Raw genomic sequence first — 27,779 nt, 5'->3', positions numbered from 1 at the left:
GATGATGTGAGGCAGAAAGTGCACCTGAATACCTTTGGCTTCTTCAAGAATGGTTTCATGAAAGTCAATGTCAGCAACCTTTCACTGAAGCCGCCTGTTGGCTCTGGTGACAAGAACAGCTTATCGGTGAGTTACTTTGAGTCCAGTGACTGTATTAAGCTTCCTGTGAATTTGCCCTTGATGCCTTAACTTGTTTGAGGTGTCAGATCCTAGCTGGTGGTGCTGTTGGCTTTGCTCACTGCTGTGAGCCATTTGTGAGGGTATGTATATTGTGAGATTTACCCTTGAGCACTCTCCATTCTGCTTTAAGGATAAACTTTAACTTATCGGATCCTCTCCTGAACTCGATGCACACATCTATAGCCTATATTGGACATAGGTTCCCTAAGCAGTGCTCTGGTGTGAGGTTTTCACGTTGTTATCCTGTTGCATTGCAGTGCATCTTGTAATCATTATATCAGTAGGTTTCCAGAATAGTGACTGTTTTGTTTGTAGAGGACTCTGAGGTTACATGTTACATAGTGCATTATATTGGTGATTTTAATAGAGGGACTGAAATACTGGGGTAGAAAACAGACCTATGTTCTTACTCTTCTGCACAGTTTGACCTCTTTATTAAATAAGTATTAAATGTTTTCCTCAAGCAAAAACATCTGGAAAAAATACTGAAGTTAGAAGGTTCAGGGGCAGAAGGTATTCTAGATTAGTTTGGGTTTGAATCAGTATATATTTTATTCTTGGTGGGTATGGAGGAAGCAGCAACTTTATTATATATGAATAAATTTTTTTCTATCTAGATAATGAGAACAATACAAGAAAAATACCTGTATTCTGACTTAAACATAGGTTATTTTATTTAGAGAGCAGTATCTTTGACTCTTTTGGTGGTGGTTTGGCTTCTGATACTAGGGGAACCTGAACTGGTTTAATTTAACAGATTCTTTTCAATTGTCTCATAGGTGGGGTTCAGTTTGGACCGAACAAGGAATGATGGGTTCTCCACTTACCTGGTAAGAGTAAGAGATATGAACTTAATTTTCTAAGCTGGCAGCATCTCATAGTCTACCTTATTTGGGGAATGGTTGGAAGAAATTAAAAAAAAAAAGGGAGGGGGGGGTGCTTTAGGTGTGGGCAGGTTGTTAAGGATAATTCAATTTTACAGCTTTCTGTACTAAGCATGGTAACATCTACCTGGGGGGAAACATGTCTTATTTCTTACAAATGGGAGGGCACTTCAAAGATGCTTTGCTTGTATTACCAGGATGAAGAAGTGGATTACTGTATCTTGAAAAAGGAACCAGAGCCAGATGTCTCTGTTGTAATCTTACTTCTAGACTTACAAACTAAAGTGTGAGTAAATAGTGTACACTACATTTTAAAGTTACTTCTCTAGTTGAAGCTAATGTAAAATTTCTTGTGAGATTTCTTTAAGGGCTTGGAAAGCTGCGGGGCGTGTAGTTTATTTTTTAATGGGTTATGTGAGAGTGAAAGAAAAAATCTGCAGTAGAAAATGGTCTGAGAATTCTTGCTGTATTTTGGAGGAATAAGGGGACATAGGGCAAAAGAATCATACCTTAATTGTGCTGAAGGCATGAACTTGAAGTCTTGGGTGACTTTTGCAGCTCTTGCACTGAATATGCCACTTTATTTGTTTGTCTTGAATTATCTATTTTATGGAATTACCTTTGGGGCTGCGTTGCTTTCTTTTGCAAGAACAACTGTAACTGTTTGTGTGGAAACATGATTTCTAATGAGGCTCTGGTTACCAAAACTGAATAAACCTATTTTTCTTCAGCTGCTCTTGTATTTGATGTAAATGTATAGTGTGACTTCTCCCACAGTGATCAGTTCAGTGCCAGGCTGCTGAAAGTCACAATCTGGTGTTTGCCTGTTTTCTGTGGTAAAAGAAACAAGCCAAAACAAGTTGATTTGCTTTTATTTGTTATATGTAGGCTGTGACAGATAGCCTCTCTACGAATGTTGATTTGCTTTCATTTTGTATAAAAACTCTTTGTTTATTTAGTGTGAAGGTACGGTTCTCTGCAGAAGCTGCTGCTTTGTTACCTAAAATTTCATTCATGTCTGAGGAAAATGTTACTGCCTTAAGTACCAAGCCAGTAAAAACTTCCGAACAGAGCAGTGATTCTGGGAAAAATCCTGCAAGGACCGACCAAAACACAGCCAGCAAAGGTAAGCTTGCTAAACCTGACCTATATGTGCTCTCACGCTAGTTCCTTGTTCATGTGCACCCAGCAGTGTGTTGTGGTCACGTTCTGGGGTCCCCTTGAGCTAGAACTTGATGTACAGGCTTGTGTAAACCTGCGCATAGAGCTGCCTTTTGAGTTGGCTGTCACCAACAACTAGTTGAAGGAAGGTTAGAAGGACAATGACGCCAAGGTTTTGCTTAGTAAAGAGCTGTGAACTTTTTCCTTCCCTAGGGTTAATTAGGATTTCTGTGTGTTTGTCAGGCTATGTATTAATGTCCAGAGATTAACAGTTCTCAGTGATAACGTATACAGTCTATAGCTGTGACTTTTAGAAACAAAGCTGTAGCCTGCGTCTGGTGTAGGTCATCTGCCTCCTGCATCACTGGAATCGGAGGGCTTGGAAAGATTTCATGGGTGGGCTTTTGTAGGAGGTGTAATAGTAGAGAAGCCTATCCTAGCATTCGGAATGAATGCTAGTTGTGGGAAGAGTCCCGGGAGATCAAGGAGGGACTCGGAGGGAATCTCTGTTAATTATTATCTAGGTAACTGCCACGCAGACAAGTATAGGAAGATTTGAGTAACATTGGCAACGTGTGAAAGGTGGTAGTCTATGAGGATGTCTAAACGCAAACACTAAATGTACCACTATACTTTTATCTCTAGATAAGAAGTCCAAACGAAGTACAACATCCTCCCAGGTAAGAAACTGTCTGTTATTCTCTTTCAGAAAGAACCTGGGGGAACATTCTGGTGTAAGCATAGCCAGAAAGGGGAGAGTATTTTCTATTGCTCTTGGCCTCCGTTGTAAATACACAGAATGCAGTTTTGATGGGATGATGTAGCCAAATGTGGTAGTTACCTGTCTAAAAAAATCTAAAAGTCTCTTTTCCTTTTCCCAGAGCATAGTAGAACAAGAATATCCTATTCACAATGACAGAGGAACGTTTTCATTTCAGGTAGGTTGTCTGTCAGTGTCCAGTCTTAATGGGTACAGACAGTTCCTTCACTGTACTACTTTGTGAAAACTGAGAGTCTGGTGTAGATGCCACTTGATAGCTCAGTACTTTTGAGTGGACTCTTGTTAAGAATAAGAGCTGGAAATCTCTATAAGGTGTGGGAGCTGTTTTAAATTGTTTTGGTATAATGCATTTGTTCTAAATATCTTACTCTGTGAGCCTCAGCGTATTATAGCTCACTGTCATGCAACTAGTGCATACAGGTTTCTGACAACAAACAGCTTTGACCTAACAACTCCCTTAAGAGGAAGATACTCTCTGTATGAAACCACATTAACGCTTTGCTTCAGCACCCTGGTTCACATGTGATTGTTGGTTATTATAAAACAAACGTTATAAATTCTGCTGTGTGACACAAATCTCATTTCCATAGCTATCACAATTTGCATAGTTGGGGGAGGAACAGAATAGCTGCTTATGCTTTAGGGCAAGTATGATCAAAATTTTATGCTTCAATGTTAAATAAATGACACTTTTCTCTGTTGTGAAGTAAGTTAAACACTGATACCTAAAAGCCTTTGGTGAAGGTCATGGATTACCACAGTGCATAATCATAGACAGGTGCAGTGATTTTCACATCTAGAATTCTGTTGAAGCTTTGCAGATGCTGGTATCCTTAGAACAGTATGCTTGCTGAAAGGAACCAGCTGACCCCAAATGACTGTTTTTCATGCTTCAGTAGAGATGGCTTCTTACCAGGGCCACCCTGTTGTGGATGACAAGAATGCTGACTTTCCTATTCCTTATTTTCAGTTCTTTTTTAACATCAGCTCTGATAACCAAGAAGGTCTCTACAGCCTGTATTTCCATAAATGTGCTAGCAGTGATGGGCAGCCTCATGACCAGCGGCTATTTAGTCTTGATGTGAGTACAGCTTTTAAAGTACAATTAGCGCATTAATTTAGACTTGGAATATACAGCTTTCAATTCTAGCGTATATACCAAGCACACATTGTAGAGGAGTGTATATAAGGGGTGGGAAATGATTCAGAGTTGTGCATTTAATCTCTGTGGTGGCATTTCTGAAGGAAGCAACTACAAGTAAGAATTAAGATACTAGTTTTGGATAAATGTCTGGAAATCTGAAGACTGCGTGTGGGCTGGGTTCAGTCTACACAGTTGTGACTAGATGCTGTAATGAGATGGGAACTAAAACAGCTGTTCATGTTTTGCTGTGCTCAAAAATCACTTTTCTTTACACAATTGCAGATATTAAAGCTATTGCTGCAATCAGTGCTTTGCAATGCAGTGCTTTTGCTTTTTCTGGCCTTATTCAAGGGCATTTTTACAGTCTTAGATGCACATCTTAACGGCAAGGGTTCAGTCTTACGCTCTTGAGCCACAGTACATCATCAGAGCTCAGGCTTTCCCTTTGTTCTCTTTCCTGTGCTTAAGCTGGCATCCATGCTGCTGTATAGTGAGCTATTCTGTAGCGAATCCTCTCATTGATCGAGGTGACTCTCAGCCAGATCAGACTTCTGAGCTGCTTTTTACGTGGTTGTGCTGACGCTACTGCAAGGGAAAAGCAAGGGAACTTGTAGGTGATAAAACTTGTCAGCCCTAATTTACCTCAGACTAGTCTACTTTAAATCTGCTTCTGAAGTTGTGTATTTAGACAAAGTTTTTGAATTGCTGTTTATTGCTTTGACCCACTGAAGAAATTGGAAAGAGAAGAAGACTTGGTTAACTGACCTGCTTGGTTGTGTGTAGAGATGCAGGACAGTTTCAGTACTGCAAACTAGTCTTGTTGCATTATTTTAATCAAGTCCTAGCACACAGAACCAACCTGTTTCGGGGCATGAATAGGATGTTAAATTAAGCTTCTGTTTTCTCAGTCACAGGGCAATAGGCTTGCAGCAGAGTGCTTCCTTTCTCTTCACAGGTGAAGAAATTCACTGTAGTAAATGTAAGAGTGAGGTTTTTCAGCTATGTAAAATCACCACCTAATCCACACCTAAAATCAGGACTGTGATAAAAAACCTGCTTGTGTATGCAAGGTTGTAGATACTGTTTCTGAATCAAAGGTGGGCAAACTCTGAAGTTTGGTATAGAGAACAACTATTCTTTGTGAAAATTACTTTGCCTTTCTGAATTATTTTGCACAACTGAAGCACGGGAAAGAACCTCTGTCCTTTCCTGCTTTTCAAGGAAATTATTGCTGTGGGTGTAATTTTGCAAAGTGTTTTGAGATTCTTAAAGATGAAGAGCTGCTTTTATTTTTTTCTTTAAGAGTCTCATAACAGTCACTGCTTCAGAAAAGCTAATTTTAAATGAGTGAATTTGATTGTGAACTGTAATTGTTAACTCAGTGCTTTAACAAAATGGTTTTTCAACTGTGTATGTAACACACCTTTAATATTCAGATAGAAATTACGGAGAAGAATCCTGAAAGCTACCTCTCAGCGGGTGAGATCCCACTGCCAAAACTTTACATTTCCATGGCTAGCTTCTTCTTCCTGTCTGGGACTGTATGGATCCATATACTTCGTAAACGCAGGTAAGTGGACTAGTTTGGTGTCAGTGACAAGTATGGGCTAACCTTGTTTGATTTTTATTTTTTATACTTCCTCGTATAAAGCCCAATTCATAGTCAGATTTAATCACTTAAAACTCCGAATCTGGCTCAGTGTTTGTATGCCTAATATTCAACTGTTTCATAGTTGAAAACTGTGCTGCTTAATGGTTAAAGCATAGCAACAGAAGCCAGCAGTACCTATGATTCCATTTTGGTTTTACCTCTGACTTAACCTGAAGCTCACTTGGTGCTGAGATTGTTTGGTAGTCTGGAGTTCACTTGATGGTGTGGTATAGTGACTTGGGGGCAGAGGGTGGATTAATACATGTTGGAATTATGTTTAGCAGATTTTGTAACAGTTGTGATCTGTGTATGCAAGATGTTCCTATGAATTACTATTTTTGATTAAACCAAGTATTAAAAATCAGAGGTTGTAGAACATGTAATTGAAATGTTGTTCAGGATGTCGCAAAAACTTGGACTGCAGCGTTAAAGGAAATCCTTTTACTTTGTCAGCTCAGCCTGGGAGTTACTGTTTGATGTTTGTCGATTTTAAAAAAATTACCCTTGGGAACTGAAATTTTTACTGCTGCCTTTTAATTGCTGCTCTTCCTTCTTTTTTCTTCCCAGAAATGATGTCTTTAAGATTCACTGGCTAATGGCAGCCCTCCCTTTCACAAAATCTCTGTCCTTAGTCTTCCATGCGGTGTGTATAACATCTCTGCCATAAGTTGTTCAGCTAGGAAGTAGAAACATGGAATCCAGGGCACGCTGTTAGAGAAATCTGCTTTGAGGGGGAGAATGGGAGGGAAAGAATCGTGTCTTTCCTCTTGAAACATTGGAACTGAACTGCAGCTGCTTGGTGGAAGTGATTCAGTTTTCATCAGCAAATTCTGACTTTAAATACAACTGAGATTATGGCCCGAAGCAGTGAAGCAGCAAGGGTTGAATGCATTCCATAAGTTCTCGTGTTTTGCCCATCTGAGGCTGGCCTGAAAGCTTGAGCTCTGGTGCTCCTTTCAGCTACGTGGCTTGCAATGAATGTTAATAAATGGAAACCTTGATGAATGTTTGCAGAATTCAAGGGCACTACTTTAGATGAGGTATTATGGTGTACTGTAAAACACCGAACATTTTCATCTTTAACACTTTAAATACATAAAATCTTTGAACTGTGTTGACTTTGCCTTTCTACTGGAAAGATCTCGTAAACAAATGTAACGGGAAGCATTTAATCCTTCAGTGTTTGTGCTGCAATGATCTTCACCTTCACGATAGGATAACTGCTGGAAACATTTTTGGATTCTAATGAATTGAATCTGGTTTCCAGTGAAAGTGAGACCAGAAAGCCTCTAGTCATCTAATGCAACTGAACTTGAACAATTAATGAATAGATTACAAATGCAGCCGTTTAGCGACAGTTAAGTGTGGGAGCTGTATGGGAAGGATGTAGATTGTATGAGATATATCCAGTAACAGTTAGGAAATAGAGCAAATGGAAATGTCCCATTGTTGCTAAACAAACCAGAATGTGTTGGGAGAGTATTCTCTAAGATGTAACAGAGCTGAGTTTGTACCCACTGATTGTAAAATGAAACTTTCAGTGGCTGTCAAGCAGACCTATGTTATAGATACAGGTGGGGTGCTGGTGAGCAGCTTGTAAAGTCATGTACTGTATTTTCTGCTTCCAGATCGACTATCACTACATTTCTTCTCAGGGATTTCCTATTGAAGGCTGGGCTGTTGTTTATTACATCACTCACCTGTGAGTATGGCAAAAGATTGATATGATAGATTCAGATAATGAAATTGATTTCCCTGTGGGGCTGCCCCCCTCCCTCCTGAGCAAACTGGAAAATTGCTGATTCTTTGGTACCACAGTCTGAATGACAAGACAACAGTCAGCCCTGTGTGAAGGGGAAGGCTCTACTTACAGAGAGCAGCTGCAGAGAATTGGTACTTATCTGGGTGGAGGAGTAAAAGGAGAAGAAATGTCTTTTCTTTGTTCTTACTAATATCCAAGTATCTAATTTGCGTTGGGTGTGAATGGTAAGAGGGTGCAGCTGCCAGTGTTGTCTTCTGTTCACAATGGTGAATGGATGACTCCGCCAGGAAAAGATTGTATATATTGACAATTGTGAATGAAGTCTAATATTGCTGTATGATACATAGTTGTAAAGCATGTACATCTGCTTGACTGTTGTAGGATAAGCACTTGGCAAAATTATGAATAGCAAGGCATTTATTTGGGTTTGTGGCTTTACTGGCTGTAGGAGAGAACCTGGGCAGAGGAGGAAATGTGATAAAATGAAGTCTCTCACTTCAGTATCTGTTTCTCTTTCAGACTGAAGGGTGCTCTTCTGTTCATCACTATTGCCCTTATTGGCACAGGCTGGGCTTTCATTAAACATATCCTGTCAGATAAAGACAAAAAAATTTTCATGATTGTCATCCCACTTCAGGTGAGGACTGAGCTGTGTCAGTACTTACTGTCTTGTGGGAGGGCTGCTTGTGGAAACTGTAAAGGCTGTGAAACCTTCACAAAATAGTGCATAGTTACTGCTTGTGTAAGTCTATTGGTTGCAATATAGGTTGAGCTGGAGTTTCCTGGGCCAGAAGTTACTTCTGTAATTTTCCCCACTTTTCTCCCTATATTGAGTATGAGACAATGGTGATCAAATAGTGTCAGCAAATGAACAGCTGGCTATGAGGTAGGTATATTCATGCTGGGTCAAAACCTGGGCTGCAAAACAGTACTAAACTGCTAAGCAGAGAAATTAAATGGAAGTTGTCCCTTCTGAAATGCTTGCTGAATGGGCTTAAGGAAAAAAAAGAGGGAAAACTGAGACTTGTAGGTCTGTTGGGTCTGAGAGGGACTTTCCCAGTGTGTTCAAAATGATCGGTGCTTGTCTCCTACTCTAGCAACTGAATAGGAGGGCAGCACTTCTAACTGTTGCAGACAGAACAGCCTTTCTAGATGGAATCCCTTACCCAACTGCAAAACCAGAAGTATATAATTAGTGTTTGAGGCTCTTATAGAGCTTGGGTATGGAGTACAAGACGTGGTCAATGACCCATTTGAATTATTGGCTTAATTTAGAATAATGTGTTGAAACTGTTCGCTATATGTATGTACACAGAACCCTGTTTCTGTATTTTAATAAATATATTTTGGTCTTTTATCTCTACTGATACAGTAGCTTCAGCATAGTATATAACAAAAAGGACTGCTTTCTGAATGTCAACAGAAAAGTTCCAATCAGTTTTATTTCTGTAAATCCTGTGAAGATGCTGCTGAACATGTGATTTTCTTGACATAGAATTATTATTGATGTTACTGAATGGGCTCTTTCTGCAACTGTGGGACAGCTTTTGCTGATTTGGCAGCCAGCATCTAGTATCTCCTTGGAAAGCTGCTGAAACCATTAAGCATGTTCTGTCTTGTAGGTACTGGCAAACGTGGCATATATCATCATAGAATCAACAGAAGAGGGAACAACTGAATATGGGCTGTGGAAAGAAATCCTCTTCCTGGTAGACTTGCTATGTTGTGGAGCCATCCTATTTCCAGTGGTATGGTGAGTCACTGTGTTGCATGGTTTCGGAGCCCTCGTGGCTTGAGCCATTTCTGAACTAATTGGTGTTGACTGCTAGTTAGAGCTTAATGTACTGCTAAAGCAAAGAAGTACTGGTCCTTTGGAGTCAGGAGTTCTGTTAACTTTTTTTTTTAAACTGTATCGGTCTTAACACTTCAGTCTTGTGTTGTGGAAGATACTTGTTTTGGAGATGGTAAGGTGGTGATACGGTAAAGTGGGTGGCAATTTAAGGACAGTGCAGACTATAAGTGCTTTTGAAACTTGGAATTTTGCAAAAGTGCTGACTCTTACGTTGAGAAACAGGATTTTGCTTTACTGACTGAGGCTGGAAACTAGGCTGCTAAATTCTAAAACAATAGTGCTAAGATCAGTGCTGCCTTCAAGCAGAGTAGCTGCATTTTTACTTAACTGTTAAGAAATAATCCCACAGGGAGCTTTTCGCTGCCTTTCCTTCCACTCTACTTGGCAAGGAATAATGTTGGTTATATAAAGCTCAACCAAAACACAGATAATTCAGATAAACACTATTGTTGCTTCTTGCCAGTTTGTCAGAACATTTATCTTCTAAATTCATTTTAGCCTTAATTGGATAAACAGCTGTATTTAAAGGAGGATATGAGGAGCTTCTGGCTCCTTAGTTAGTAAACACAGAATATTCTTATTCTTCTCCAGTATCTGAAGTATTTTTTTTCTGAAATGCAGAGTGAATATAAATGTCTACTTAGTAAACATGTAATCATTCTGGAGTAACTCTTTGAGTTTCAGAGAGCTGTTTCATAGCTCATAGATTATGTGTTTGCGTCAAGATACACGTACATGTTGCTCAGTAGGTGGGAGTATGCAAACATGTAATCATTCTGGAGTAACTCTTTGAGTTTCAGAGAGCTGTTTCATAGCTCATAGATTATGTTTGCGTAAAGATACACGTACATGTTGCTCAGTAGGTAGGAGTATGCTTCAGCTTGGCTTGTGAGGGTGGGTTTCAGCTCTCCTTACCTTCCCAGTTGTCTTCTGTGTAAGGGTAAAACCCTGTACAGTCTTACTGGCCTTCTGCCAAGGCTGGGAAATGTCTTCCAATAAATTTGCACTACCCACTTGCCTCTTCCCCTCCTGCTTTCAAAATGCTGCAGTGCTTCTGAGGTTGAGAACATTTGGGTATGGCAGATAAAACTCCAGGAATATTAACTTTAGTTGCGGAGAGACTCCGATTTCCTATGATAAAGGTGACTTTTACAGTCACAGCTCTTGCTATCTAGCGCTAGAATCTGTATGTCGTACCTAGCAATATGCTGGTACAAAGCTTGCTTTCCATAAAGGAACTGTCTGAAGAACAAATAGATTTGGGTGAACCGTCCTGTAACTATTTGTAGTGTGCAGCCAGTGTTTCCTGCATTGTCATGGTACCAGCATAAACCAGCAGTGAAGCCCAGAGCGTAAAATCCTGCCCCTTTTTCATCTGGTTAGTGTCACTGCAGCTGGTGAGATGACTCATGTGAGCAAGGTGACTAAGACTTGGCCCTTGAATTTAAATTCCTGCAGGGTAGCTTCTCTTACATAAGTTGCCTATGTAGACATGTAAGCTGTAATCAACTATTTAAATGAAAAGAGCTTAAAAGAGCAGTAAGATGCCAAATACTTGGCAGTACTCTGAATAGTATCTCAGCTTAATTGTACAAGTGGAAAGCATTATGCTGGAAAATGCCCCAGTTTGTCACTGTGCTCCCTCCCTCCCTCAAAGCTTTCTGGAGGCTGAAGTAGGCTTTAGCGTTGGCTTTCTTCATGCCAGGGAGATACAGACACTTGAACTAGCTGCCTGAGCCAGGGAGATGGGGGTGAAGTGTGTGCAGTGACAAGCCCAGTAAGCAAGGTTAGTTATGAGCGCAGCCTGGCCATAAAGAGCTAACAAAACTTGCAGAGTTCTAGAGGGCTGCAGTGAACAGGGAGTGCAAAAATTGTAGCTAATCTACTCTCTTTTATTTTTATTTTTCAGGTCAATAAGACATTTACAGGAGGCTTCAGCAACAGACGGCAAAGGCAAGTAATCTGTAGTTTTTTTCTGTTTTATGCTACATGCCATAAGATAATGCCAGAATTTCAAACACATTATGCTGATTTAAAGTATGTAAACTAAAATAATAAATCTACACTGTTGTTGTCACACTGCTGCTTTTCCTCAGTGGGTTCTTGGGAATAACTTTTGGAAAATTCCCTTTTTCACACATTGCTTTGACTATCAGAACTCCTCTGTGGAATTAATTCTCTGGCACTTCCACAGCTCTGGGCTCGAGCTAGACATGGCACCTAGAGCAAATCACCTTGACAGGTTTGCTGCCTTTTCTCCAACTCAAGTGTTCAGAAGCAGACCTAGAAATGAATTCCAGAATTGCTGACTGTTAGTCTAGATCCCCTTATTTCAGTTTAGAAGGAAACAAACCTCATGATGAAACAAAACATAGGTTGGCATCCAGTGTCACACAGTTCTTGACTTGTCCGTGTTTGTACAGCAGCTTAAATGAATGCTTGTGTAAAGGCAAGTTATGTTTATTGCAGCACTGAAAATAAGATGATGGATGAAAAGCCAGCCCAAATATGGCTTCTGTAGTGTGTGCTTTTCCTGCCTTATCCTCTCACTTCTGAATTAGTTCCTCATCTGGCTGTGGATGCAAGCCACAGAGCAGAGCACTGGCTTCCTTGGAAGCAAGCAGCCATTTTAATATTCTGTCATTGATGGCTTACTCTTCTCGAAAGCTTTATTTGTAGAAGGTCCTTTGTTGGCAACATCTTTTCAACCCAGCCTTATCCCTTAACTCTTGTCTCTCCTTTCTGGAGATAGCCTCCTGGGTCTGGATACTTCTTCCAGCCCTGAGACCCCTGCAGGTGCAATCGGTGCCATTGCCTCTGTAGCCTTGTAGGGGAGGTATAAGGCTGAGTACCGAACTCAGCTCTGGGCAGACCACACATTAGGTCTTTTCTTGCCATCTGTTAAATTGAAGCAATAATTAAGATTAGCCCAATATTTTTTTGAGATTCCAAGCTGTTAAAAAACCCAAATCAACCAGCATACATACACACAAAAAACCCCCAAACCTAAAAGGGGGAAAAATATTGATTTCTAATACAAACCAATGTAAAAGGGTGAGTGTTGATAATGTAACATGAATGTTGTTGGTAGCTTTGTCATCAGTGCGTTCACATAGATTCAGTGACATTCACTGGTTAATTTTTTTGCTTTGTCCACTGAGTTTATGTTCTGGAGTATTTATGCTCTTGCTGTTACAAAGTCTGCTTAAGTGTAGGCACTTCTTGAAGCAGTCTCTCTTCTGAACTGAGGAGTTCACATATGTAGGGCCTGGTTCTTAGCTGAAGGCACTGTCTGTCACTGCAAATAGGGATCAGTTTTCCTGTAACCAAGGCAGAACTGCTGGGTGGTAACGGAGCCTGTGACTATTGCAACAGTGAGCGCTCGGCAACTAGCGCAGGTAACTAAGACACAAAACCTCCGGATCTCTGTGGCCTCAAGCCATCAGCCTGTGCCTACCTTGCACTTGATGGTTCGTATCACACGGTGGTGCTGTGGAGTTTGCTGAACTTTAAAACAGTGAGGAAAAGAGAAAAGGGAGATGGCCAACATGAGGATGTTCTGCATAGGCTGGACCTGTCCACTGCTCATCATATTGGGTGGAATCTGGATCTAAGTAAAACCAAGCAGTTCTGAAGGATGTGTTGTGGCATATAATAGAGGTAAAAGAAAATTGTGATCTGAGAACTGGTTGTGTCTTTGACTAGTCAGTGATATATACAGTAGCCACTAAGGGACTGTTCTTTGTCCTCTGTGGTGTTCTCCACGGGTAGTGGTGTTCTTTATCATAAATGTTGCTTGTCAGTCACCTGCTGTTACCAGGCTTTACCTACTTTTTTTACTATCTGGTTGTGTAGATCTTGCAAGTTGCAAGTACAGTAATTGTCTGTTGAGAGGGATTTAGCAACTGTGTTATGCTACACTAATAATAAACTAAGGAAAAAAAATTCAGGGAAAACATAGGCGCCAGGTTGTGGCCAGGACAGCCACAGTGCTGGGACTCGCTTGTGACATACAACGAGGTTAGAGCATTTAGAGGCTGTTGAGAGGAGCCCATGGGGGGCAAGTGAATGGCAGTGGGATGCCAGAAGCAGAATGTTACCTAATGATGTCATGCTGCTAGTGTGCCTGCTTGAGAAAGGCAAAAGTGATTTGGTTGCACTGTAATAAGGTAAGATCATTCATGTTAGGCTTATCAGTGAATAGCCCTGACTAGAACCACGTGCTCTTAACTGGTGGCTTTGCTTGGAGCCCCTGTTCTGCAGAGGTGCTGCACAGTGTCGTAGCTTTTAATGAGAAAAATAGGACCAGCGCTAACTCTAAAATCACTGTCATTTTTTTTTCCATGGTTGAAGATAGCTTTCTCCGGTAGTGGTGAAAACTTTTGAATCCTTTCATATGCAGTGTAGCTGCTGCACTGCCTGGCCTGTGGTTAGAGCTGGCTGAATCTTGTGCAGACAGTTCTGGTTGGACTGCCTATTGCTTGCTAGGATTTATTGTGTAGTATTGCCTCAAAGGCTGTTTTCCCTGTTCTCACACAGACTTCATTAACTTATAGGGTGTCTTGGGGAATTAGATACAATAAATTCAGTAGCTGTTTTTGCTGGTGTTGAGTCTTCTGGTGACCTTCTCTCTGGTGAGAATGACCTAAAGTAAATTATTGCATCTATTAGAACCAACAACTCTAGGACTTCACGGCTTGGTATCCTGGTGGCGTTTTTTGACTGTCCTGTCCTCTTTCAGCAACTTCACAACCTGTTTATTAGCACTCCCTTGGGTCAAGTGCAGCCATGACTGCAGCGTGACTAGACTAGGAACGAAGCAGAAGGCTGATCAGACCACTAGTCTTTTAGTCTGTTACAGCTGTGCTTGCCATAGGCCTTTGTATTAGCAATGTACAATTATTAAAAAGGCTTGTTACAGTTAGCAATGATTTGCAGTCACTGGCTAATGGTCATTTAAACTTGATTTTTTTAAAAAAGATTATTTGCTCAGGTGGGAAAGCTAGAGGAGTGGGTCTAAAGCCATAATTATTCTGGGAGACCTACATGCACAGATGTTGTGGATTGCTAGTGAAGAGTAGGCATGGCAGAGTGATACAGCTGGGTTTGAGCTGCCTGATTGCTTTTTTTTCCCTTGAAGGTGATCTTTAACTCTGAAGCAAAATATCTGACCTACACAGGCTTCTTATTTTGCACAGCAGTGGGCATAAATATCCCATTTTTAGAAGCTTTTTTCTTCCTCTTTTAAAATTGCCAGCTTCAGACTTAAGCAAGTGCCTAGCTGCAGCTCTTTGGTCTGTCACTACATCTTCTTTCAGACGGGAGCCCATGCTCTCTGTCCATTTCTAGACCTGTGTTACAAATGTCTTGAAGACTTAAGGAAAATCAGCCTTGCAAACTAGCTCAGTTTGCAATTCTAGCTCAGAATTGTTTGGGCCGGAAAGCTGCTGGACTACCACTACCTTGTTTACAGGCATTGTGAGAAAAGGAAGAGAAAGTTTGTTGCAGTAAACTTGCTTATTTTTGTTTGAAACTCCCAAGTTCTTGATCACTGAACCTCTCAAGTCTCATAACCCCCTCTTGTGTATCCGTTATCTGTTGTTTGAGGGAGAAATGGAGGGCTGGAAACACCACTGCGGTTCTTGTTCTGCTTGTACCTCTGTGTTTTATGAGAGATGTGGAACTTGGTGCAGTCTGATCACGAACGGTTAGCTGTTTCCCTGGAGCACTGCAGCGTGTCACAGTTGGCAGCAGAATCAGGGGAAATACATTGCAGTGCATAGCTCCCAGGCAGCATTCTCTGTGTGCTGTGCAATGGGTAAATGATGGTTAATGCTTTCATGCTTGCCCCCATGTCAGGAAAAACCATTTGCAACATTCAGTGTTTTCCTGCTTCTGTGCCATGAAAATGCTGTGAACAAAGAGCCTGATCCTGCATAGTGCAGAACACCCTCTGTGTAGCTGAGCGCAGCTCAGCTGGAGGCGATGGCTCCGTGGAGACCGGTGCTAAAACACCTCGGCAGCTCTCCAGCGAGGAGGAGGGTGTGCACAGGGGTAGCGTGCCCCAGGCAGTACACAGGCACTTCAAACCTTGAGATAAAGCAGAGTGATTTAAGTGTCAAGACCTCAATGGATAGCACTGGAGAGCTGGGAAATGTTGAGAAACACAAATTGAGAAATGAAATATGTCTGTTATGTTGCAGTGCACCACTTCCAGGCGCCCTAGATAGCTAACCAGGGTTGATGTAGCAACCACACTTTGGAGATACATTCCTTATCCTGTACTTTGGAGTTCTTTTGACCCTGGTGGGAAGCTTTGTGCCAGATGGTTAATGTGTTTTAGAACATTTGAGATTAACTAGTCTGTGCCACCTTCTTGTGTATGACACTGAGAGTTGCTCTATCTGTTTGCTTGACCTCTTCTTTCTACTATAGGAATGCTTTTAAGCAGAGTGCTGCTGTAGAGATTATAGAGCCGTACTTTGCAGTTACTCCTGGAGCTGCTTTTTGAGGTCTAGATCTACGTGCATGCCTTGATTCCTGGGGCTGGGGGGGGAATAGAAAACTTCTATTTACTTTGATAGTGGCACAAATTGTATCTCAGATGCACCAGAGTTAGTAGAGCACACAAAACACTGCAGAAATATTCTTAGCTGTGCTCTAGCGTGTTCACTCAAGATGCATTATGGTTTGCCCTCGCATACTGTATTGTCTGGACTTGAGCTCCCTGTGCCCTCAGCTGCAGTCCTCTTCTTGTTACTGCATACATATTGTAAAAAGGTCAGATTTATTCATCAAAAACCTATTGCCTGATGGCATGCAAGGCTGTAGTAGATGCTCTGATTTCCTTTTTTGCTATGTTATATGCAGTTTCAGCATTTGAAATTAGCACAGAGGGCAATCTGAAAAAGAGACTGATTACCAAAATCCTGTGGTCTGCTGTTTTGATCGGTGCAGATCAGGCTATTGCAGACACAAGCTGTTAAAGTAAATGGTGACAGAAAGGGGAAACTGAGGGAAGCAAGATACAGATGGTGTTATAAACCTTTCTTGGAGAATGGCTTTCATCTTTTTAATTACTCTATGAAAGAGGTGGAACACAATACATTAATTTGTAAAATCTTTGGTAGAAAGTCTCTACTTTTTTTTTACCTTCTCTGCAGATGAGTACTGTTCCTTGAAGAATGGTTAGACATTTGAGGGCAATACTCAAAACATAAATTTACCCAACCTTTACTCCATGCTGTGATTGCTGCTGTGTTATCACAGCTTTACAGGTTGGGGCTGGAAGTGATTCAAGTTGTAAGTGACAGCTGCTGGCTGAGCCTCTCTCCTCACAAGCGTTGCTGTCAGTGTCTGGACTGCCAGGCTAAGGTGAATCAAAGTCTTAAAGTGTCCAGCATAGCGCAGCTCGAGTGTTCCTGCTTGGAGCACATTCAGCCTGTGAAAAAGCAATTCACAGGCTGCTGATGCCAAGCAATGATGATTTTAGACTTTTTCCAGAACAGTGTGTGCTGTAACTTTGAGATGTTTAAAAAAACTGGACGAATTTTGTAGATGTGCATTACTACTGACTTTAATGTCTGGTAGTGGAGAGAAGTATTCCTGAAATTGAGGCAGCTGGAGAAGAGCTGTTCAGATAAATAAGCAAGCCAGCTTCCAGAGGTGGCTCTTCAATCTTTCTGTTTGGTGGTGGTTGTAATTTTTCCTCCCTTCACCCTTCTTTTCCATGCTCAGCCATTCTAGATGTCTGGATCTACCAACCTATGACTCTTCGGTATTGATTACCATGCTGAGTAGGTGAGATCTTGAGCTGTGCTCCATCAGTTGGGAGAGGTGGCATTGTGACACTTGTGCTGGCAGCCAGATCTTTGGCTTCACTATCCTTTCCTCCCATGCAATGCATGAGTCCAACAGAAATGACTCCCCAGCTTGCTCCGTTGTTGACTGTAAAGCACGGATGGGCTGGGAGTTTGAATCACAGCTGTTGAGTTGGTGTTCTTTTAACTACAACGCCTGGTGATTCTCATGGCCTGTCACTACAACAGTTGGCATCAGTTCTTGAAGATGAATGCGTTGGGTTCAAAATAGATCCTTCTGTGTATAATCTGATGTGTGGTAAATCACAAGATCTTCATGGTCACACTTAATGTAGATCTCCTTTAAATAGGACAATATTGCTTCCCTGCCTCATGATTTAATGAGCTTGTCTGGCATATTTACAGGCTTTAATCTCTCTCCCACTGTCTTATGAAAAGTTTTTAACATTAGGTTATCTGTTAGAATACTAGACCCATGAAAATTTTTATTTTTCCCATTTAAATATGGGAAGCTAGCTTTTGTGAGGGATGGAAATGCAGAATTAGCTAAACCGATGTCTCAGGTTGATTTAGCTACCAAGGATTTAGTCTTGTTCTAGCAGTTCTGAGTCTTGCCATCTGTTGCCCGGTGAGGTGCTCAGCGCTTTGTTGCTGTTAGGCTACATATGCAAGTCTAGAGCTTGGGCATTGCTTTCCGGAGTCCAGAGCTGTATGTTGCAAACTAGATGCTATTCTGTGTTCAGTGTTTCATACTGGAGTCTGGAAGGGATCATCCTCCCAAAACTGAGAGCTCGTGTTCCTCTGACATCCTGTGCTGTAAGGTTGCCTCCATGAGCAGAGTCTTGCCCAAAGCCAACCCAGGCTGACTGGTGTGCAGATAAGTGTTGCACAGCACGAGCTCTAGCTGCATGGAAACAAGCTTGGTGTTCCTTCACAAATAAGGTTTGGTTTTATCCTCTTGAGCTCTGGCTCTGCTTTCTCTTACTGACGTGCCCTGTGCTCTGTCAAAAGTTAAACATACTGTTTGGAAATGTGTAGAAGCCACTAGCCAGCACTAAATCAAAACTACTCTTAGCTTAATCTACCTGTCGGTCGGTTTATGCTGTGTGTCAGGTGCTGTTACAGTGTATCTGCTGCAGGAGGGCTTGTATCTGTCTCGAGGTGTTCACACCTTTCAGTGGTTCTCCTGGAACACTAAAGGTGAGTTGGAAAGCAGCTCTTGGTCTCCAGATTATACACAGTGGGTTTATAACAGGATGTAGTCTGTCTTCACTGTAGTTTGTGTAGTGGAACCTGTAACAGTTTGAGTGGTGCATTTGATGTTACATTTCCATAAGAAAAGCTTAATTGGTTTTGTCCCAGGAAGTGATGAATTTTTTGGGAGGTATTAACCCTCTTCTTCCTGATGTGTAATAGTATATTTTGCACTGTTGTGAACCTGGAAGACCTCATGTGCAAGTACATGCAGCCTTTTATAAATCTGCTTTTTGCAGTGGGTGATTTCTGGGAGGCAATGCAGGTAAACTTAAGCACAATGTGTTGCTCTTCCACATCAGATAAAAAACTGTAAGGAGAGCTTGGAGGGAATACCGGTAGGTATGTAGCAGTATTTTCTAGCTGGCAACTTGTGTTCACTGGCTCTAAATTGCATCTCTGTATGCTGTCAACATATCTTGGACTCTTTGCTTCTCCTGTTGTCACAAAAGCACCAGGAGTCTGTATTTGTAATCCTGCTGCACCGTGAAAACCTGACTCTCAAACCAGAGCTGACAGCCGTTCCATCTGCTGTTGACCTCTGCTCGTTCACATGAATATCTGCCATGTTCCTCCAGAGTTGATGTAATCTGCCCAGTAAACACAGGTTAGCCCAGGGCATTACCTTACACAGTTTGTGTCTGAAACACATGCGTTTGCTGTGGGAACTGTTTAGTATGATTTCCCATTTCACTGGTAAGTTGTGACTGAGCCATGAATGACAGAGGATACTGTGTTAATGCTAAAATACTCCTGCTGTGGTTCAACAAGATGCAGTCGTTCCCAAAGCCATGGTCACCTCAAAGTTGCTCAGGTCAGCTGAAGGCACACAGTAGGTCAGGAAGTACTCTAGAAAAGAGGAATTTTCTAGGAAGCAATGTCAAGTGACATGGCCCTTCTGGCAGGAGGGAGGTGACAGTATGTAGCTGGCTATACACAGATGAGCGTTACAGTAAGGCTCTCTATTACAGAGTGTCTGCATATACAATTTAGTGTAAAAGTGATCTCACTGAGTTGCCAGACTGGCAGTCCTCTGAGCACCCAAGGAGCTGTGGGACAGACCACCTAGTCTGGGATTACCCGAGTCCTAGTTTTGACCACTTGCCTACCTTGCAGACAAGCATCAAAAGAAACTCTTCCCATTTTGACTGATTTTCTGATGGACTTTTCTGTTCTCTCGATAGCTGCCATTAACCTAGCAAAGCTGAAGCTTTTCAGACATTACTATGTTATGGTAAGTAAAAAACCTGTATGCATGCACACAAAGCACTTAGAAGTCCTTAAAGCTTTTTTGATGGTTTAGTTGTTGGAAGCTGCTCTAGCTGCTCGATGTGGTGGAGTTCCTAGTTCTGTGGCAGTGCTGTGCTTAGGCATCTTCGTTGACTGGATTATAATCCTCAAAGCAACTTCCCTTCTTTTCCTAGTGGTTGCATCCTTCTGTCTAAATTGGTTCCAGCTATTTGTAATGCTTTCTGATTTCTTCTGGGGACAGCTTGAGCTGCCAGTTGAATTGATGGGCTTGAATAACGTACTGTAAACTTGCTAAAAATTAAACTTGGGACCAAATGGTGCCTTGAGATGCATGTGGGCACTTTCTGATTAAGTCAGTGGGAGCCATGAGCATACTTCCCAAGAAAGCATAGACTTCTTAATGGTTTCCAACGGCCTTATTCCAGACTCTAAGAGTAATAAATTACAATCTTGATTCTTCAAGTTCTACAAAATTCTAAGACTTAAAGCATTTTCCTGCTGTAACATAAATATGTTAGCAATAGCTTGAGTCATTTGGATGTTCAACAAGCAGTAGGACCCTCAGCCTGTATCTTCCATGTTTACCAAGGAGCATAATAAGGCTAATCTGACATAATGAGTTGTCTGGGAATTGCTTAAGCTATTTGGGAAAAAAAAAGGTTTTATAAGGATGATGCTTTTGTTCTCATTCATGCTTTCTGCTTTTCCTTCCCAGATTGTGTGTTACATTTACTTCACACGGATCATTGCAATTCTCATAAAGATTGCTGTTCCATTCCAGTGGAAATGGCTGTACCAGGTATTTGCCAGCAAAGGAAAATACATCTGTTCCTTGCTTTTTTTTTTTTTTATTATTTGAATATAACTGCGCACACAAACACAAAAAAATGCTTAAGTTGTTCCTTATGTTGTAGTGGAACATTATTTTCATCACTGATCTGCCTAAGGTGGCAGGAATATATTTTTAGTTTTATGTTTGTCCAGCAGGGCTACTGGATTATACATGAGATGTCTGAAAGTAATTGCATTATTGATTTTAGTCTTTCCATTTTAAAATGTCTGAAGGAAATTAATCAAGAATATACAGAGGAGAAAAAAATTAGTCAGGTTTGCCCTGTGTAATTAAGGCCCCGGGGAGCCAGTGAAAGAGGCTTTTGCTCTTCCATCTACAGGCTTTATTTGCCTAGTGACTTTTAAATACTTGGTTTCTTAACATATAATCCAAGTAACTGTGCAGGAAGTCTTTGGAATACATTAGCTATTGAAAATACCAAACAGCGGAGGGATGATTTTTTTTTTTCTCCCTCTCATTTAAAAGCCAAGTCTTGCCATAGTTATTTAGAAGCACTGGAGTGATGGCTAGAGCTGTAACTGTATTTAAAGTGACAGGGAAAGCTGAAAGAACAAAGAGCTTGGCAGCCTTTAGCCTGGGATTAATGATAACAGGACAGGAATTGCTTTGTTATTTCTGCTATGGCACAGGATTCTCGGCCATTAAATCTTGAACCTTATGGATGAGGAGACGTGTTTCATGAGCATGCAGGATTACAGGACTGAACTTCAATCTTGTGTTTTTACTTGCAGCTGCTGGATGAGATGGCCACACTTGTGTTCTTTGTCCTCACTGGGTACAAGTTCCGTCCAGCATCAGACAACCCTTACCTACAACTTTCTCAAGATGATGAGGATGACTTGGAGATGGAAGCTGTGTAAGACCCCCTCCTCCCCTTTTTTACCTTTTCCTTTGATTTGAGAAAAGTAATGTATAAAACCAGTTTATTTTAATCTCTCTAAATCCTCCTTTGAAAAAAAAATAAGATCTGCCCATGTGTTTAAAAATGAGGTGTCTATTTGGTGTGTTTGTTAAACTAACAAAAGAGATTTGTACTACACATAGGAGCCTCTGAGCTGGATGTTGCAGTAGTGTGCAATAGGCTGATAAAGCTTTTCATGGGGCAAAAAGATGCCCATGAAACTATCAAGTAAAAAAGCTTCTGTGTTAAATCTGTGGTGCTGAACACCAGTGAGCTTTACAGGTTGTCATTAATGCTTCATATTTTAGAAAAACCCAAACAACCAAAACAAGAACAAAAATGAACTACCAGTCCATGGAATATAAATGAACATGGTGTAAGGTCACCTCTACCTTCAAGTTCAGGCTGTAGCTTTGCAGAAATTTAAGTAACACTGAGCCAAAGAGATGGATTTTACCCATACTCTTCACTGTTCTGTTCCTTGCTGCTAAACCATGACGCACCACAAATGCAGTAGGGCCTGAGATAGTCTGGAGAAATTATAAAGTGGGGCTCAGCTTAAGTCCCTGTCGTTTTCTTTGAAGTTTTCTGAGGACTTAGAAAATGAGTGGCATTTCTGAATCTGTAATAGAAACTGCCCTAAGAAATTCAGCATGCTACAAGAGCTGAATGCAGCTATAATTGCCACAAACTCTGTTGCCTTAATAGGAGCCCAGCTAACCTCATCTCTTTAGTAGTTACAGGTTTCATGCATAATTGCAATTCATGTACAGGCTCAGAAGCCTGTTCTAAGAGTTTATTTACAGTTTGGCAATTCTCCTTTACCTGATTACAAATCAACACTCCAGTTTTTATTGCAGGGTCAAAAAAGTCAATGTGTTTGCCCTCCCAGTTAGCTCAGAAAGAAATTGATCTTATTGGAGAATTGCTACAAGGAGTGTTGAGGTACAATCCAGCCTGAAATGTCATGCCAAGGAAGTTTGATTTCTCAGAACAGTTTCTAGTAAGAAAGAACTTTTCCAAATGCTTGGTTATTTTTGCTCTGGGTCCATAAAATCTGTCATTGTTACAAGTGGAATCCAACTAGTGGGTAGTGACCTTAAAATCACAGTTGCTTAAAGGTGCTTAAATGGTTGATGTAAGAAACTGGTTTTGGTTTAGAAGCTGGTAGATAACCATTCACACCAGGCAGGTGCTGTCTGAACTGGAAGATGTGTCAGGATTTGTGGTTGTACAGAAATGATCTTTTTTCCTTTTTGGCTGTTAGAGTGAATTTCAACTTTGCTTTACATGCTTAACGAATTTTTGCATGTATTTTTTTTTTTAGGACTAATAATATGGCAACTTTAGTATTTAGTAATTTTGGTAAATTGGAGAAGCTGCTAAATTTAGGAGAATCTGCCAGAAATAAGCTAGAGAAAGTTTAATGAACTAATTAAGTGATTTATATCTTGCCATAGTGAAATAAACGTTACTAGAAACTTGAGGATCAGGATTCCTTGTGAGCCTTTTCCTAGTAAGGCATTTTGCTTTTTGCCCTGGGAGTTTCCATTGTTGTGCCCTGTGGGTTTGTTCCCCTTCGCCTTGCTTGAAATTTTCTCGTCTGATTCACCAGAAGTTTTACTCCATTTGGGCACTTGGCAGGGTATAATCTGTACTTGTCTTGTTCTCCCTTCCCCAGCTGCATCAGGGAGGTTAAGTTTGCACGTATTTGTGACAGGTGAAGCACTGCAATGAAAGTGTATTAAGTTTCTTGTTGACTTGGTCTTGCTGGTCCTATTTTTGCTTTTATAAATATTAAATGTTGTTTCTGTGGGGGGGAGATTATCGAGGCATATTTGAGCAAGTGACTAAGTGCCTGACAGCATCCTGACTAACCACTGTATGAGTGTTTTGTCTTTCGGGTGATAAATACCCACTTTTCCGTAGAGGCTATGGCAGAAGTTAAAAGCACACAAACTTTTTGGTGTTCCGCCATGTCTTATTGCCAGGTTTTATGGTTGTTTTCTTTTCCAAAAGGGTTTTTGTTAAAATCAGGCTGTTTAAAACATTTGCTGCAGAAGCATTCAGTTTCTTTAGACTCAACGTTTCTATGAGCCGATGGACGGGAGAGCCACAAGGTCAGTAAGCCTGTTTTCCAGGCTTGCTTGTCTTCCAGCACAAAAAAGGACATTTTAAGTGCAGCTCTGGAGCTTATACCTGTTTTCACACAGTGCAAACTATACAAAGCTCAGTCTGGCAGTAAATGTAGAGATTGTTAAGGACAGTATGGAAATATGCAAAGTTTAATGAAAAATCCAAAGACTAGTTATCTGTGACAGAAGCAAGAGAAGGCACAAATCCTCCCTCTGTAAATTCTTGTGACCCTCAGAAATAAACTATAAATCAAGAACAGCAAAGGTAACTTGTAACATGTCTTTTCAACTAACGCGCCTCTCTCTGGGGAGAAATCATCCACAGATGCTATAGGACTTGCTCTTCAGTTGTACCAGAATCAATAGAAGTTGTCCTGGTGGAGAGGAGAGTATGACAGAACCTGAACTAAGGACCAGCCTGTTCTTTTTCAAGTAGGGTCAATAGCCATTCATCATCAACAAAGTGTCTCTCTGTGTATTCTGCGCTGGGCAGCCTCTCGAGCCCGTTGTGTCAGTATGTGGGCTCGTCGCTGACAGTTAAAGTGCTCTGTTTGAAAAGGTGCAGCCACACTTGGCAGAAAGAGCTGTCGGGCTTCCAGCCCTAATGCCATTTCTGGGGCATGAACACAAACATAAACAGTACAGTAGATGGGGTGGGGTGAGGAAGGGGAAAGGAAGCAGTTTTAGGGTTTTTTTTACTCTTGCAGTAAGTCATTTCATTAGCTCAGTAAGTTTGCTTTAAGTGTTGGGTACCGAAGTGTTCTTCTACAGATCCTGGTTGAGAATGATGTTCATACAGACGTGTGGGGACAAGGTATTTCCACTGGAGGAGGAATTGCAGGAAAAACCATTAATGGTTTTGTTCTCACTTCAGGAGATCCACTTTACTGAGTACGTGGAGACTAATTTTGTTTTCCCTTAACACCCAAAACAGCTTCAACATAGTGAACTGTTGTGGTAACACTGACCTACCTTTGCTTATGCCTTGGGATCTGGAGTTTCTCACTGTACCATGAGGCGACCTATTCTGGGCTGAGACTTGGGGTTGGTTGCTTTTCTCTGCTTTCTCTCAGGCTGTGCCTCATGGCAGACTGATTTGTGATGCTCTCCATTAGAAGTGATTTTCTCCACCTCACACATCTTTCCCATGCAAAGATCAGCTTTTTTGCTCAATGGCTGATAAGTTTTCACTCCAGTTTGCAATAGCTTGTAAAGGCTGGCTGCTGCCAGTATCACAGTGTTTCTTGTTCGACTGTAAAACAAACAAACAAAAAAAACCACACGGTAAAAGACAGCCAAGATCCACCACTGTGGAGGGCTGAAGATGCTTCTGGATGTTTAGCCATTCCTTGATACCTTGGATACAATGCAGGGGAAAAAAAAAACCCTATGAAATTTCTGCAGCATGTACCACTGTGCAATGGAGCGCTCTGGGAACTGCTTTTGTGCCTCATTTGTGATAGGTATCTCTCTGACAGCCACAAAAATTCTCTCTGGAGAGAGATGGTTTAGTGAGAAGGATTTGTTGCATTTTAGCTACTGCTAGTTTGTGGGCTGGAAATGCAGTGCAGCAGACTGCAGGTGAGGAACGTTTACTTGCAGCATTGCAGGTCAGAGCTGAAGTCCTGAGAGTGCTCAGAGGATTAGAATGAGAATTGCAGTGTGCTTGGTCTGTGCTTGGACTTAGTGCTGACAGCCTGATTTTACTGGGCACTAAAATGTGTTGGCTGGACTGATTTGAAGAGGGAGAGAACTAGCCTTTTGTACATGAACAATTTGAGAAAATGAGGACATAAACCTGTCATGAGACAAGAACAGTGCTGATCAGATGGTCTTTAACTTTCACTGTCGAATCCACCCTGCAGTCTCTCCCAGCTCTTTGTTATCCTTGCGAGGGCCGGGGTGGGGAACAGGACAGTAAATGGCCTCTGTGGTAACAAATGACTTGATCTGGCTGCAATTTCACGATGTAGCTTGTTGTCCCTTCATGAACGTGGGAAGTGGATCACTCCCTCTTAGCCATAACCTCTCATCATTTTTGTCATCATCCTGGCGTGCATTTGGTTTGTAATTGTATTAGAGCGCAGTGCTAAAATCTAGGCTGTGTGCCAGGTGAGATCTTGCTAGCTGTGAGTCAAGTGTTCTGGCTACTTTGGTGTCATGTATGTGCAAAACACCTATTTATATATACCAGTGTGTCCGCTGTTGCATTGCTGTGTTGTTGCTTCCTTTTGGTTTGTAGTCCATTGTAATCTTCAGCTCCTCCCTGAAGAACTGATATGTAGCCCCTTATTCTGCAATTACAACCTTTATTATTCCTGAAGAGTAAACTTTGTAGCTGTCTTGCTGCATTGTCCAATATGTTTCAGACCATTACTTTAATTTGCCAGAATCTTTCTGCGTTCTGGTCCTGTTCTCAAATAGGTAGTTTTTAGTGTCTTCTGCAGATTTAATAAGCAAGTTCTCTATTCCATTACCCAGACAATTACTGAAAATATTGAGTAGAAGTGAGCCCAGGACAGACCTCTCTGGAACCACACTCAATGTTCTCTCATTTTTGACAGGAAACCATTAAGTACATCTCAGTGCATGCTTTTCCAATTAATTATGCATCTACTTTGATGGTTTTGTCTAGCTCATGTTTCCCCTGATTTTTTCCTATGTGGCTGTGGGAAAACCTTTGTCAACAGACTTACGAGATCTACATGTTCTCTGTGCTGATAAGCTTGATGTCAGGTGTTCACTGTTCACCAATTCCATCTTTCTCCTTTAAGCAACCTGCTTCTCTCCCTTTTTTTTTTTAATTTCAATAGGCCATAAAGTTGCTGCTTGATCTGTACTCTTCTGACTCTCTCTCTCTTCCCTTAAACACAAGATCATCTAGCCCCACTCTAAAGTGTCTGAACCACTGACGATCCCAGTACGGCCACCACTAGAGAGGCACTGAACACACCACCAAGTAAATTATTTTTACGGTACATGTACAGAAGCTGATATCTAACGTGGAACTAAGGGCATTATCAAAAGAGTGTATCTGAAGATTACTTCTCCTCTGGGGTGATATTGTGAAAATGTTGTTAGCGAGTCTGATCAAATAAAGCGTTCTCACATGGTAAACAGCAGGTAGAAGCACACAAAGGCTGATGGCAGCATCTTTGAACAGGACAGTTTTATGTACGCTTCCAGGCATCCCTTGTGAATGCATTGAGCTGTTGACGCTCTTTACTTTCAGCATCCAAAATAACCTTTGCAGTGCATTTGTGGGGAAAAAAAATACTTGTATAGAATGAGAATCATTGTGCAAAAGAATAAAGCAAATGTCCTGTGGATGTGAATAGCCAGTTTTGTATAGCAACAGAGAAAACTACTGGGGTGAAGAGTTTGTTGGATAGGCCAGGTAGTTCTGAGAGGAGTGCTGCTGTTCTGGCTGGATAAACAGTTCAGTCTGCCTACTGTTTGAATGGTATTATGAGGCTTTATAGCTCAATGGTGAGATTGCCGTGACAAATCCAGACTTGGATGGTATAAAAAGGATGAGCTCTCTCTTCTGTTTTGTTGCTGTTCATTGAGTAATTTTGCTATTAGCAGGAGTTGGTGCGCATTAAGCTCCTAAGGTTCATTTGGGACACTGTCCACTGTGTGTATTTGTATAATACATTCTAAGAGCATTGCAAATACGGAAAAAAATATTTAATGCACAGAATTAAGGGTGTTCAGCTGTATAGCAAAAGGTTTTTTAAGCAAACTACTCAAAGTTTAGCAAATAAACACCAGTTTTAACTGTTTAACCACCCGGGCTGTCTTCTTTCAAGTACAAGCAAGTATTCTTTCCTTGTTTAGTTTAATGATAGATGGGGAGGGCCTTGAGGCTCTCAAGGACAGTGGCCTTGCTTCCAGCACCCATCAGCGTTGTGTCTAAGATGATACCTGGCCTGCAAAACAGTAGCAACAGGAGAGACTGAACATTGAGACTGCTACGTCTTAGTAAAGAGACACTTGAGAAGTGTTATTTGATATGCACAGAAGACCAGCATGGCCTGTTGGTGAGATGGATGTTACAGTTCAAGTTCTGTTCTCTGATGGTTCTCCCTTCTCTTCTAGGGTGACGACTTCTGGAGTAATGGAGGGCATGAAGAAGGTCAAGAAAGTG

The 27,779-nt window shown here is 41.3% G+C and overlaps 1 protein-coding gene across 1 annotated transcript in view; it reads left to right on the top strand.

The window, feature by feature from the left end:
* Positions 1-27,779, top strand: part of GPR107 (G protein-coupled receptor 107) — a gene marked incomplete at its 5' end in the record, with an annotated part of 27,878 nt that continues 99 nt past the window's right edge. The window contains 17 exons of the mRNA XM_010079154.1: positions 1-126; positions 960-1,010; positions 1,262-1,350; positions 2,024-2,190; positions 2,871-2,905; positions 3,107-3,163; positions 3,977-4,087; positions 5,587-5,720; positions 6,369-6,444; positions 7,430-7,503; positions 8,083-8,200; positions 9,186-9,316; positions 11,325-11,368; positions 19,674-19,723; positions 20,456-20,539; positions 21,325-21,449; positions 27,731-27,767. Coding sequence (XP_010077456.1) covers positions 1-126; positions 960-1,010; positions 1,262-1,350; positions 2,024-2,190; positions 2,871-2,905; positions 3,107-3,163; positions 3,977-4,087; positions 5,587-5,720; positions 6,369-6,444; positions 7,430-7,503; positions 8,083-8,200; positions 9,186-9,316; positions 11,325-11,368; positions 19,674-19,723; positions 20,456-20,539; positions 21,325-21,449; positions 27,731-27,767 — 1,509 coding nt within the window. The remainder of the gene's footprint in view (positions 127-959; positions 1,011-1,261; positions 1,351-2,023; positions 2,191-2,870; positions 2,906-3,106; positions 3,164-3,976; positions 4,088-5,586; positions 5,721-6,368; positions 6,445-7,429; positions 7,504-8,082; positions 8,201-9,185; positions 9,317-11,324; positions 11,369-19,673; positions 19,724-20,455; positions 20,540-21,324; positions 21,450-27,730; positions 27,768-27,779) is intronic.

This window comes from Pterocles gutturalis, unplaced genomic scaffold (genome assembly GCF_000699245.1).
Source record: "Pterocles gutturalis isolate BGI_N339 unplaced genomic scaffold, ASM69924v1 scaffold37948, whole genome shotgun sequence".
In the NCBI taxonomy this organism is placed as follows: Eukaryota; Metazoa; Chordata; class Aves; order Pterocliformes; family Pteroclidae; genus Pterocles; species Pterocles gutturalis.
Note: the sequence above shows the minus strand (reverse complement) of the source record. Positions and strands in the feature narration are given on the sequence as shown.